At 40.9% G+C, this 13,937-nt stretch overlaps 1 protein-coding gene across 1 annotated transcript in view; it reads right to left on the bottom strand.

The window, feature by feature from the left end:
* Window positions 1-4,238: 4,238 nt before the first annotated feature.
* Window positions 4,239-13,937, bottom strand: part of COL4A2 (collagen type IV alpha 2 chain) — a 189,040-nt gene continuing 179,341 nt past the window's right edge. Inside the window, exons 46-49 of the mRNA XM_066579857.1 lie at window positions 11,775-11,891; window positions 10,268-10,459; window positions 8,163-8,449; window positions 4,239-8,062 (exon numbers count right to left, since the gene is read on the bottom strand). Of these exons, the coding sequence (XP_066435954.1) occupies window positions 7,808-8,062; window positions 8,163-8,449; window positions 10,268-10,459; window positions 11,775-11,891 (851 nt within the window). The 3' untranslated portion in view covers window positions 4,239-7,807. The remainder of the gene's footprint in view (window positions 8,063-8,162; window positions 8,450-10,267; window positions 10,460-11,774; window positions 11,892-13,937) is intronic.

Here is a 13,937-nt window from a genome sequence, read left to right on the forward strand (position 1 = left end):
TACGTCTATTTTCATTGTCTTGTGATTGCTGCAGCAAAGGCTGAAGTCCTAAATATTTAGAGTTTTTGTATATAACCTTGAAACATACCAACTGTCTAATAAAGAACACCTGTAGCTATATAATGAGCTAGAATCCGTGTCCGACTAGAATATATTCAGTAATTATGTCTCTTGCTGTTTTATTATAACCTATTTTAGGAAATTTCATAAGGGGGGCGCTTGTAGATGTTTTGGATAAATGTAACAAACAGTTGTTCCATTGGTTAAGCCAGAGTTACAATGTGATGTAGAGGATGTGTCCCTATTAGGGCTCCTGCCCACTTGCATTTTTTTAACACTGCATTAATGCAGTTTTTTGTTGGTTTTTTTTTTAAATATTTTTCCAACCACATTGGATTTTGAGTTTAAAATGCCAAATCCAGAAGCGGACATGAACACAATAGTCTTCAGCATGAGTTCCCTTTTTCTGATCCAGAATATAGTCAGGTGTTGTGGTCAACTTGTTACGAAAGTCTGTCCTTTTGCAAGAGTCACAAGATTTCTCCAACATTCATGAATTTAAAAACAAAACTTTTATATTAGCATCCTTAAACATCCGCATACAAGCAGATGGGGAAAAAAAGGAGAACGATTTACATGTTTCAATCCCCACAAACTGGGCTCTTCCTCATGTCATTTCCAACCCAATACCTCTGGTTAATAAAAGATAAAATTTTAAAATAATTTTTGTTAACATTAGAAAAACACATCTTTATAAAGCAGTAATCTCTATAAATAAGAAATATTTACCTATTCTACACATGGTTGATAAGCTTAAGGGGATATTATAAGCAGGTTGTATCTTTTCTGCGTAAGTATATGACTATAGGAAATTTCCTTTCTCTTTCAGTTCTAGAAAGGTCTAATATTACGGCTAGCTACTAAGGGTTCATATAGATATAGCATGTCCATTTGTAGATGTTGCAAGAATATGTTGCCCAGTAAGATGTGTTTTTCTAATGTTAACAATAAGAATATTGTGCATTCCAAGATGCACCAACCTCGTGCGAATATGAACTCCATTCTTTGAATGGACTTATACAAATGAGCAATATTTTCCAATCTCCCATTGATTTCAATGAGACCTTAAATACATTGCAGGGTTCTCACATTCTGTGTGATGTGAGGTTTCCCATTGAAATCAATGGGAAACGCTGCCGATCACCTTTCACGCAAGAGGACTGGAAATTTTACAGAAGTGATACAAAGTGTACATGCCTGAAAATAGTCTTGCATCTGCAGGTAAAATTCACATGGCTAAATGTGATATCCAGAGGAGTTTCTTGTATCATTTCAGGCTCTGGGTCTTGAGAGGGTTAAAAAGCCTCATAAAAGTGGTGAGTGGGATTCAAAATTGAGAAATGGAGAAGCCTTTTGGATAATGGTTCCGGACAGTCATCATCCTGGAGTTTTGAATTACCGTTCTGAATCACTTTTATATTTATTGATATTTTGTGTTCGCATGTTCAGTTGACACTCACTGGTGGGGGTTAAATTAATGAGATACACACTGATGAGTTAAATTCCTCAGTTCACGCACTCACACTGGCTGCTTTCTCCTGTCCTGCCTGTGTGTGAACTTACACCAGGCTCACAGTATAATGTCATCAATCCTCTGCCTAACACTCAATCCAAATATTGCAAACTGATGAAAAAGTAGTGACAGCATATGGGGAGTCTGGCATAAGATTGCACAGGCAGGACAGCATCCAGTGTGAGCATATCAGCAGATGAATTTAACCCCTACCACCAGCTAGAGCAGGAACCGGTGGCCCTAAACATGCACAGGCGGCCCAGCCCACCCCTGCCTACGCTGCAGTCTAAACCTGACCCATTGCCATCAGTACACCAGATTACTGTAATCTACTTAAGAGCCACTAAGATGAATAATTTAGGAGCCAAATCAAATTTTAAGTCACCATGGTTAAATGTACATTTGTATTGTTAAAATGTATCTGTTTGCTATGCTGTAAATTATATTGATGCATTCAGAGTTCCACCACAGTACAACATACACCAATCATCCACAGCTCTTCTCCCAGTGATTACAGTATGTACATATCCAGAGTAAGTCCCCTTAGTATGATATAACCAGGGCTGCACCCTAACATAAAAAATCCAGTGTGTCTCCACTTGTGGTATATTAGTCACACCAGTGGCACCCCCTTCCATTATAATAATGACACATGGATTACACTCTACTGCTGCAGGCTTGACATTCAGTGGCAGACCAGAAAACAATGGCTGCCTCCATCTGCAGGCCCAACCTCCACTTCCAGGAGGGCACTGAGTAGCTCTTGCAAAGTTAGAACCAGGTGGCCTGCTTTGCTGTTGGAAAAGCACCAAGTGACCCCCTCAATTTGCAGGCCTAAGCTCATCCTGTAGGCTTCACCTTCATTTCCAGAAAGGCAAAAATGGTTCCTTCCTCCTGGAGGCCTAACCTCTGTTGATAGGTGGAGACTGAGTGGAAACTTTTGCTTTCTGAAAGGAACCAAGCAGACTCCTTCATTGTTAGGAAACGACTACATTTCCCCTTCCCCAATGTAGACATGAACTCCAATGCCAGGAGACAACTGGTCCCCTCCGTTGCCAGGAACGGACTAAGTGGCTCCTCCTCCTGCAGGCCTAATCTTCATTGCCTGAAGGCGAAAAAATGCCCCCGTCCTCCTGCAGGCCTGACCTAAGCTGATAGAAGGGGACTGAATGGCTCCTTGCCTTCTGCAGACCACAACTCTGATGCCAGCAGGGGAATTACTGACCTCTAATGCCAGAAGGGGGAAAAATGGCCCGCTCCTCTTGTTGACCTAATGTCCTTACATGATTAAAGGGACACTGTCATCACCTTTGAGCTCCATAAACTATGTTATGGCGCTCAAAGGGGAGGGGACACGTGGTCCGGGGAGCTGTGTTTCATACTCACGGGATGCCCTGTTCCTGCACTGGGTCCCAGTAAACTCCGCATGCACCAGCAGTTTGACACTTTCTGCTTATGCTCCTCCCATAGAGATAAATGGTACCACTGGTACCAAGAGGGAGTTACAATATCTGTCTACTGCCTTAGAGCTTATTCACACAAACGTATATCTGCCGCTGATTTTATGGCTGGCTGATATACTCTACTATCTGATGCATTGGATTCCAGTGCATCAGATCACACAGGCATATTCCTGCGGTGTAAAAGCGCCCAGCCAGCTGATGTACACCGGGCAGCAAAGCTAGTCCTAAAACTATCTTTCTGCCTGGAATATGTCGGACGCTGCATAGACTCCTATGGGAGCCAATGAGAGTGGCCTGGAGAAGGCAGGAGGTGGAGCTAGGCTTCGCCCCCTCCCATTGCTTATTGCGGACAAGGGGAGGGGGTGAGAGCTTTAGCTCCGTCCCCTCACATTGTAAACAACCGGAGGGGAGGAGGTGAGCTGGCAAGGTATTGCGGCCTCGACGTACACGCGCCAGACCTGGGCCGTCTGAATGGGCACACAAACATTAGATTTGTGTGCCCGTTCACATGTTCTGATGGTGAATGCACATAAAAATGCCTATGGCCATGTGAAGGAGCCCTTATTGTAAGAAAATGTGATCCATCGTCATCTTTCACCAGAGATTCACTATAGTATGTGCCAGAATTGCGATCAATTACAGCAGCTAATACAACTTTCTGTATAAGTGGGTGTTGAGTAGCCATTTGGGTTGTGGCCACACGTTGCCCATCAGATTTCATGAAGAAATGAGCCTGCTGCTACATGGACAGATCATAGATCTGTTTACCCTGTGATCTCTAGCAGTGCGGTGTAATTAGCCGCATGTCTAGGCTATGTATCAGTTGAAGTGCTGTGTCATTCTGAACTGTGTAGGTTACTTTTCAACTCCCTAACTTTTTTATTGGCATGCAAATAGAATACTTAAGTGCTTTTATTGCCTACATGATCTGTCCCCTGATGAACGAGCGGTGCTGAGGAAACGCATTGGGACCAGAATTCTATAACTGGCCCACATTTACATATTTAGCATTCTTCTTCAATCTCTTGTCATCTCTATTATTTTTGTTTGCATGAAATGAGAAGACTTTGCACTTTACTACCTATGAACTGGGGATATATATCTATTCAATAGTGTATCTCATCAAGATATTAATTCTCTGATATTCAGTACTGTATTGTGTTCGACCGGGTATGAAGGCTACAACATACAATAGACACATCAAGAATTATAAAATATACTTTTATTCAGGATAATTACAACAGCATTGACTTGGGAATCCCCCAAATCAAAATCTGAACACAACGAAAGCTAGTAATAATCATGATTACACCACTAGAAGCTGAACTATTGGCATGTAGTCCTAAAAAAGAAACTGTTGGCTGTTCTGCTATGTCTAGGTAAATATTCTCCATAGACTGACAGTTCTGACATCCCTCTGTTATTTCTTTTGGAAATCTATATGGCTACATCTCCAACTTGACATTACAATTCCCCTTGTCGGCTGGGTGTTTACTACAGTCTGACCTCACACTTGTGTATTTCAGTATTTTACATCAGGATTTGTAAGCCAAAACCGAGAGCGGAACGTGGTATAAAGTATAATGGAAAACGGATAAACAATACTGATCATATTATGTAAGTGTGGATGAGGCCTGGCATTATCAGCCCTGATTGGACAGCATCATGATATGGTGACACTCGTCCAGATGGGGTAAAATATTTGCTGATGTAATCATACATTTCCAATATGAATATCAGAGAAACCGTATAATGCAAAGTTCTAATTACGTGTGCTCCAGCATTGGTTTTTGTGAGGAATTAAATCTGTCAGCTGGAACACGTTGTCCAAACTGCAGACATGATGCTATAGAGCAGGAGGAGCTGAGCAGATTATATATAGTTTATGAGGAAAGATTCAGTATAATTTGTACCGCATTCATTTACTGCAAATATCTGCTCATTAGGATTGTATAGCTCCAGTGGGCGGTCCCTTAAGTGAATGACCATTATCTATGTATGACTGTGCATACAGAAAGAGATCTCCATCACTGATAGCTCCGCCCACTGGACCTTTAAGCTCAGAATAAGCATGGATATAAATGAATAAAGTACAAGTTATTCTGAATAGTTCCCCATAAACTATATACAATCTGCTCAGCTCCTCCTGCTCTATAACATCAGGCCTGCAGTTTGGACACCATGTTCAAGCTGACAGTTTCCCTTTAAAAACAGACAAATGAAAAGAGCTGAAGGGTCCTATTTTAGTGTTCTGAATATTTTGTGCATATGAACCCTATAGTCCGTGTGATTGGTTACATCTTTCTCTGATTTGCAATTAATGTTTGAAATTCAATAGTCACCCAGAAGTAGATGAGCTCAATTTAGAACTCCAAATGTCATGTAGTTAGTCGTTGTGCCTGCAGTCCTCTAGACAGAGGGACACGCTGGGTAAAGCGGAGTCTGCGTTAGCTCAATGTGCCTTTATGGGACATATTAAAAGGGATTTTCTTAACCCTTAACAACTCCCAAATGGTATTATGCTAATGTGACACGATTGGGGTTATCTATATGATCTTTATGCTCTGGATTTAAAATCCTTTTATGAATATAGAGTTCTTGGTGAATACCGTAAATCAACAGATTATATAATGTGTTGACCTGGAAATAAGGCCGCTGCAGAAATATTTGCTAGCAATGCACATATTTTTGTACTAATATATAATACTTTAATAACTGCCAGTGAACACTGTTAAATTGCAAGAAAATTGGTTGAAATGCTTCTTAAAGGGGTTTTATCACTAGCACAAAGCTCTGTTAGCAGTCGGGCCAGGCGTAAAATAAAAAAACACAGTACACTCCCCTCTCTTCAGCCCCACGGACGCTGCTGAGCCTCTCCCATTGCCCCAGCTGCCTTCCAGATTGTACAGGTGGCAGAAGTCAGGTGACTGCCGCAACCATTTAGTGACCGTCCAAACTCCTGGCATCAGTCCTCACATCCTGGGTGCCACAACGTGAGAACTTTGGGATAGTGACACTGTGGCCTCTGATTGGCCATTTTGGTCACCTGACTTCTGCCGGCAGTACACTCCAGAAGCCGGGACAGTGGGAGCCACTCGGCTACCTCCCTGGGGGCTGAAGAGAGGTGATTATATGATGTTATTTTTGCCTTGACTTTTTGTACTAGTGATCAATCCCTTTAAACAATGGTGCTCCTATTAATACATGACACTACATTTTCTTCTTGTAAAAACTTTTTTGGAACAGCAATAGGGTCAGAGGAATCACATTTAAATGTCTGGTGTTGCTGTGCCAATACATATGGTTAAACATTGTTACACAATATAACAGCAAAATAATCATGGCGACTTACTGCTAACAAGCTGCTGAGTATTAAATGTAAACTATATACTGTACGTACAAACAGTGATTGTTAGGCCTGTTCACAAGTAGTTGTTGCACCATCTAGTGTATAACATTCAGCACTTTGTAACCCGCGGCACATAAACTTGTCTGCTGATACCGAAAATAGGACAGACATGGCGTTCATTTACTACATACTATATTAAGGCCTAAAGATGAAGGCAATACCACATAATGTTACATTCATTTTATTTACACTGTTTTTACTAGATTTTATGTACAGTATAACATTTGTATTTGCTTAATCCTATTGCCATTCTAGCAAGTGCATCAGGGACCATAAGTGCAAATAATAATGTCTGAATGATACAAGTTTACTTAAGAAACAAATGATATATAAAACATAAAGGTTTATCGATACAGCGTTGCAAAGACTGTGGAAGTACATGGTGGCAATCTTTGTATAGTGGTAAAGAATGGGTATAAAAAAACCGATATAAGCAACCAGTATGATGTGATGCTGTGTGGTCTACGATTCTTCATTCTGAAAGCAGAAATACTTTTAGCCCTTGTCGTAGTGTGACACATGCTCCGGGTGCTAGCTGACAACTAAAGGATACTTGGATATGACTATAATGTGGTCACATTTTAGCTTTTTGACATTGGCCATTCATCTGGGTCACCTTTGGTTCTACTAAATTAAACATAAATTACCACAGTACTCTATAGTGATCTGACGTCAGTTCAGAGGACCGCCGGAGAGCCAGAGAGCTGTGGCCTTTCTGCGGCTGTGTGAAGCTAACCAAAAGTGTTCTGCTGGTTTGGGGTTGAGCCACTATAAGTCTTATATCATGGAACTGCATAATTTGCCTTTTTTCAGGCAATGTTATAATTAGAATTTCTCCATTTTACAATCAGCAATGTAATAATAGGCACCAGAATAAAGGTGCTGACAGAGGCAGGCATGATGCCTATTAACATGTAGGAAATGCTTTCCATTTACAGAAGAAAGTGTCATATCCACGATTCTGTACACGAAATTATTAAAGGGTGTGGCCCTTATCTTTTACCGGTAATCATTACAATTCAGCAATATAATCCACACTGGTCCTAGACAATGCAAAAAAAAACAATAGGGAAGGCACAAGAAAGAAAACGGTAAGTGCAGCAGTCAGTTCATTCACCAATCACTTGTTTTATTTTATTTTGTCTATAAAAAACAATCCAAATACCTTGTAGATAAAGTACTACAGCATGTATAAATGGAATTCTGAGTGGAATGACATTGATTCCAAAGGAATGGGTGAATAATAATATTTGTTTGTAACAAATGTGAAACCAACTAGTGAGGTAATAAGTTAAAATTGAGCACCAATAATACATTTGTTAACTTTTGCCTTATAAAAAGATAATAGACACAGAATTAACTTTATAGATTCTTCATGCAAACTTGGCAGCGGCTGATATGAGTTCGAATCAGGCCAGCTTTCAGTGTATCTGCAGATGGAGAACTCTGGAATGTCTTGTCAACAGTTGTAAGCCAGAAGCTATATTTGTTAGCAAAATAGTGGCAAGTTCCACGACCTCCATTGCATTCAATGAATGGAGTTGCTCTGAAGTCTTCCAAGCAGCTGCCAGGAGAAGACAGAGACTGTCCACCTCCCTCCTCACCGGCGGCCGTGTGCTGAGACAGAGATAGCAAAGTTAGAGTTGGATACAACTGTAGATTAGCAAGATAACACATAGCTAACACAATAAAATTATACCAATTAGAAAATACAAACCATTAGGTAGGAGTATCCAATCCACAAGCTTCTCCAACCATCAGGACAGAATGGGATGGAAGCATCTTGGCTATGGACGGCAACTGCAACTGCAGGAGCCTCACATACAGTACAACGACTTATATAGGGTTTAATTTCTTCTTCAACTACAGGCATCATAGGTATTGGGGCTGTTGTTGATAGCCAGTAAGATTTATCATTGCGACTGGCATAATAGCACAAATCACCAGGGTTGCAGTATAGGAAAGGCATTGTACTGAAGCGCTGCAGACAAGACCCAGCCAAACCTACAGGAACACAGCAAATATCATTATAAAATAGGATTGCAGGCTTTAATATATCCATTATCTTTATGACAATTATCCATGCTGGTGATGATGTCTACACATAGTCATGTCAGACTGCAGTTAGACAATCCACACAATGATTTGTAAGAGTTATTTCTTAGGTATTCAAATTTTTTCTTGGAAATAGGAGCAGATAGAAACATAGGATACATTTTAGAAGGTGCGGGCATTCTTCAGGGATGAGTGAGAAAAGTAGCATCGTCCACTGTGTAGAACTAACGTGACAGCAGCTGGAGTTTTCAATACTTAAAAAGGTGACATTCATGTTCCAAGAACAGCGAGTAATCATCCATTTTCTCCATTCGTATGGAAAAACACCCATTGACATTCATCTTCAGTTGAGTGAAACATACAATAAAGGTGTCATGAACGCGATAAAGGTGTGTTCATGGGTGTGACAGTTCAAAGAAGGCCGAACGTTGTGTGAGAAAGAACCAAAGGAGGGTTTCCTACGCACCAGCTGGTCGGACAACATGATTGCATGAGTAGTGTATGTGGTTATGGAGGACTGCTGAATGTGGAAGAGGTTGCCTGCAAAGTAGACATTTCCATAATATCCTGTATGAACACCTGAAGATGTGGAAAGCTTCCTGCAGGTGGGTTCCAAGAATGTTGACCAATAATCATAACACTGTGTGTGTGGCAATGTGTCAAGCGAACTTGACATCTGATGATGGCATGAATAGTGCCTTCATTCCATCAACTGTCACAGTGGATGAGACGTGGATGAAGGACGCTCTAAGTGGTCGCATATTTTCCAGTTGTGCCACCCTTGCCTTAGAAATTTTTCAGTGGGCAAAATAGGCTCCTGAAGAAGAGCTCACATCAGGCATGCAATTATGGTGTCAAAATTGTCAAAAATGTGTAAGTCAAGGGGAAGATTACTTTCAGAAGTGATAATACTTTGAGCTTTCTGAGGTAGGTAGCTTTTTAGAAAAAAAATTGGAGACCTTAGAACTTGAACACACCTCGTATATAGATTTACAAGTGGACAGCAAGATAGTTGAAAAAGAAACTTTATAAATAAAGAAGCTTACGGAGTGTCATTTTAGGTGACTTTTCAGAATGAGCGGTACATGACTTGTATCCACCATATATCAGTGCGTTCCCCTCTACAGGCTCTATATTTAATATTTTATTAAGGCTATAAGAAACAGCTGGCACCCGCATTGTATGAAGCGGTATCGACCCCCCTCTATACATAACCCGAACCTCCAGCCCGTATATGTACACACTATAGCATTAAGGGGTTAAAATAATATTCTGGCGATTCTCCATTGATTACGGCCTGTATGCTACGTTATTTTACTAGCCGAGCAGTGCCTTCACTTTCTGTAGTGACCACATGGTTTGTATAGTAGAACCAAATAATGCAAACGCAACAGCACTTGTGCGCACCTTATCATATAAGGGAGGCTCCCTTTGGTGTGTGTTGCGAGCTAACGAAAAGAGTCTGGATCCGTGACTCCTATAAAGTCCAGCAAGAGACTTGACAAAAGGCTGCGGCGACAGCCGAAACGTTGGCATCAAGCCCTGGCGTGGCTTTAATAAAGATGGAATTCTTTTAACTTTATACATTAAGGTATTTGGGCACCCTGTTTTGCGGCTCCAACATAATATCTCTTGATGGTTTGTATAGTCGTAAACACAGGCTTCTCAGTAACTGGCAGTGGGACATTGTGGGAGATGTAGGTTTTGTACTTCTGTCTGTTACACGTTTTTTTCAACTTTGAAAAATGTAATTAAAAATTAAGTTACCTAAGTCTTGATTGTGTGCTTTCTCCTGTCCTTCAAAATACAAGAGACTGTATCCACTCCACAATTTAGCCATACCAACAGGACACATAGGCTCTTGGTCGGTCTGGCTGTGCTTCACTAGGAGGTAGCCAATGTTCACACTTCTTCCTGGCATACCTGGCAATCCAACAGTACCTGGTACACCAGGGTTTCCTGTCAAAAAGAAAAAAAAATGTATGTTTCTACCAATCTAGTCCTAAAAATGTGCATTGCTGACATTACAAAATAGAGTCCAAAGAAATACTGCCGGCACAACCATGGAGCCCCATTGTAAGTTCTGTAGTCCAACTTCACAACCTAGAGCTTACCGACTGTTATAAAGTGCCATTTTTACTACTTCATCTGGATAAACAACATGTTTGGACCTTCATTAGCCTGAAAAAGACCTCAAGAGACCTAAACATTGAATGTATGGTCATTTTTCCAGATGAATCAATAAAGGTGATATTTTAATCCATCCTGTTACTTTGTAGTCTGCAGGTTACACAAAATGTGTTGAGCGCAATATATTACTGGATGTTCAAGAAATACAAAGTAGGTAAAAGCGCATTATCCTCAGTAATTATTGTAATGTAATACTGCAGCCATCCTTATTGTGTTACGGTTTTTCCCTGTTAAAGGGAACCTGGCACAGATATGCACAGTGCCCTCATGTAAGTGTTATTTTCAAATGCTGCAGCATTTCAGAATAAACACTTTTGAAGTTTGCCTGTTTGACTCGGTAAGGCCCCCTGTCCACGGGCGTTGTGATATCCTGCAGCAGAGATCCGCCGCACGAGCCGCCACCGGGCAGCAAGAGCCAGCTAACGGATCTCCATGGTGAGCTTATCTGACAGATAGGCTTACCGTGGAGAATTGCGGCAATTCGCAGCATGCTGCGAGTTGCCAGCCGCAAGTGGAAAATCGCTATGATTCTCCGCTCGTGGACAATGCTATGGAAAGCGTTCACTGTGTTCCCTGTGGCCAGATTATCGGCACAGTGAATGCATTGAAAATTCGCCCGTGGACAGGAGCCCTAAGGGAGCACTTAAGTCAAAGAGGTAGGTCGCTCCAGGCCCTGCCTGACGGTGTCATGATACGCAGGGAGATAAGCTATCACTGCATGACCCCTGGCAGGGAGTCAAGCACGGCTCGCCTTTTTGACCGGACTGCTCCGTTGCCGGCATGTTTCAGATACCATGGATGTCCAGCAGCTGTGTAGGAGCTCTAGTATGTAGAGCTTATCAGAAATATTTTAGCATCCAATATAATTAGAATAAGTGTGTAATATCTGGGCTCAACTAAAGCAGCTGACATCATTTCCTGGTTAGTAAGACCAAATGTATTGTAAGGATTCTAGCTCATATGTCATTCCCTTGTGTACTTCCTGATACAGTCTTTTTAGAAAATCACATCTGTACAGACTGTGAATTTTCATTTGAGTTTTAGTATAATTCAGTCAGCTACATTAGTTAGTAGACGTGCTTACCTTTAAATCCTAAGGGACCCCTCTGTCCTATAAGCCCCTGGTCTCCCTGGATGCCAGGTGCTGCATGTCTTCCAGCTACACCCGGAACACCTTGTTTACCTTGTGGACCTTGTACACCTAGAAAACAATTATATTTCTATATTAGATTTTGGTAATTATTCTACAAACTCAAAATTTTCCAGTATTCAAAACATCGCGGTAATCAGAGTAAAAGCGCACACTCCTTTCTGACACTTCATCTTTTTTACCAGGAACCTGATTTAATTTTTGATCAGTTAGGCTGCATTCACACCACAGTTATGGACTATGTCACAAATGCAGTACCAGTCAAAAGTTTGGACACACCTTTACATTCCATGCTTTCTTTTTTTAAAAGGCCACTCTGGTGATTTTTTAAATTCATCCATTATGCAGATATTTCACAGTATATAAAAGTGAGCTTATTTTACTTTGATTACTTATTCCTTTCTATTTGAAACTCCTGAGATAGTTTTCCTCATGTGATTTCAATTCTAAACAGCTCAACTCAGTTTGGACTTATGGATTCATTTTCTATTCAGATCCTCAGTTTATGTGTTGCTGTTACATGGATGCATTATGTAAACTTCCTACAGGGGGATACAGGTACTCGTATCATAGTTACTGATGATGATCACACAGCTGCTATCACACAGTTGTAGTAGAGGAGATCACAGCTCATCCTCCTGACTGTATACTTATGGTCTGTTGCTTATTTAGGTGAATATAGAAGGCAATGATAGTTAAACCATCTCCTCAGCAAGCAGAATGGTATAACTTTAGCTAATAGTGTGCTCTTGTATTATCGGACTGATTTGAAACAGAGTAAAAGATAACTCCCAAGATGGTTCCTGATCAGCATCAGACGGGAGGCTGCACTGCATATGGAAGTGACTGGAATACACAGAGGAGACCAACAGAGTGTTACAGGCAATCAGGTGAGGGGGCAGATATAGAAAAATGCGTTTTCGCCACAGTGGCCCCTTCATTTTCTAAATTGTAGATTCATATCGAAGACACGAAGACGATGAGCACATATGGAATTAAGTAGTAAACAAAAAAAGTGTTAAACCGGAATGTTTTATATTTTAGATTCTTCAAAGTAGCCTCCTTTTGCTTTGATAACAGCTTTGCACACTCTTGACAATCAATCAGCTTCATGAGATAGTCACCTGGAATGTTTTTTTAATTAATAGGTATCACTTGTCGATAGTTATTTGTAGAATTTCTTACCTTCTTAATGTGTTTGAGACCATTAGTTGTGTTGGGCAGAGGTTGGATTGGTACACCGTCCCTGGCTTACAGTATTTAGCCCTATTCAACTACTGGTATAATTCACATTGTGGCAAGAACCACTCAACTAAGTAAAGGGAAATGTCAGTCCATCATTACTTAAAAATATAAAGGTTAGTCAATCCAAAAAATGTCAAGAACTTTGAAGGTATCTTCAGCGTGAACTCATGAAAACCATCAAACACAACGATGAAAGTGGCTTTCGTGAGGACTGTCCCCGAAAAGGATGGCCAAAAGTTACCTCTGCTGCAGAGGATTAGTTTGTTAGATTTACAAGCCACAGAAACTGCAAATTGACAGCACTTCAGATTAGAGCCCACATACATGCTTCACAGAGATTAAATGCCAGACATATCTCAACATTAACTGTTCAGAGGAGACTGCGAGAATTGGGCGTTTATGGTCAGATTGCTGAAAATAATCCACTACTGAAGAACATCAACAAAAAGAAGAAACTTGCTTGGGCCATGGAACACAGTGAATGGATATTGGATCAGTGGAAATCTGTACTTTGGTCTGATGAGTCAAAATTTGAGATATATGGTTCCAACCGCCATGTTTTTGTGTGGTGCAGAAAAGGTGAGCGGATGGTTTCTACATGGGTGGTTCGCATCGTGAAGAATGGAGGGGGAAGTGTGATGGTGTTGGGGTGTTTTGTTATTCACGACCAAGAAGGAGAGTGATAAATCAGATGAAATATCCTCCACAACCACCCAAATGAGATTATTTGGGGTGAGCTGGACCACAGAATGAAGGAAAAGTAGCCAAGATGTACTCAGCACCTCTGGGAACTCCTCAAGACTGCTCGAAAACCATTTCAGTTGACTAGCTCATGGAGCTGATTGAGAAAAC

The sequence above is a fragment of the Eleutherodactylus coqui genome, chromosome 1, assembly GCF_035609145.1.
Source record: "Eleutherodactylus coqui strain aEleCoq1 chromosome 1, aEleCoq1.hap1, whole genome shotgun sequence".
Lineage (NCBI taxonomy): Eukaryota > Metazoa > Chordata > Amphibia > Anura > Eleutherodactylidae > Eleutherodactylus > Eleutherodactylus coqui.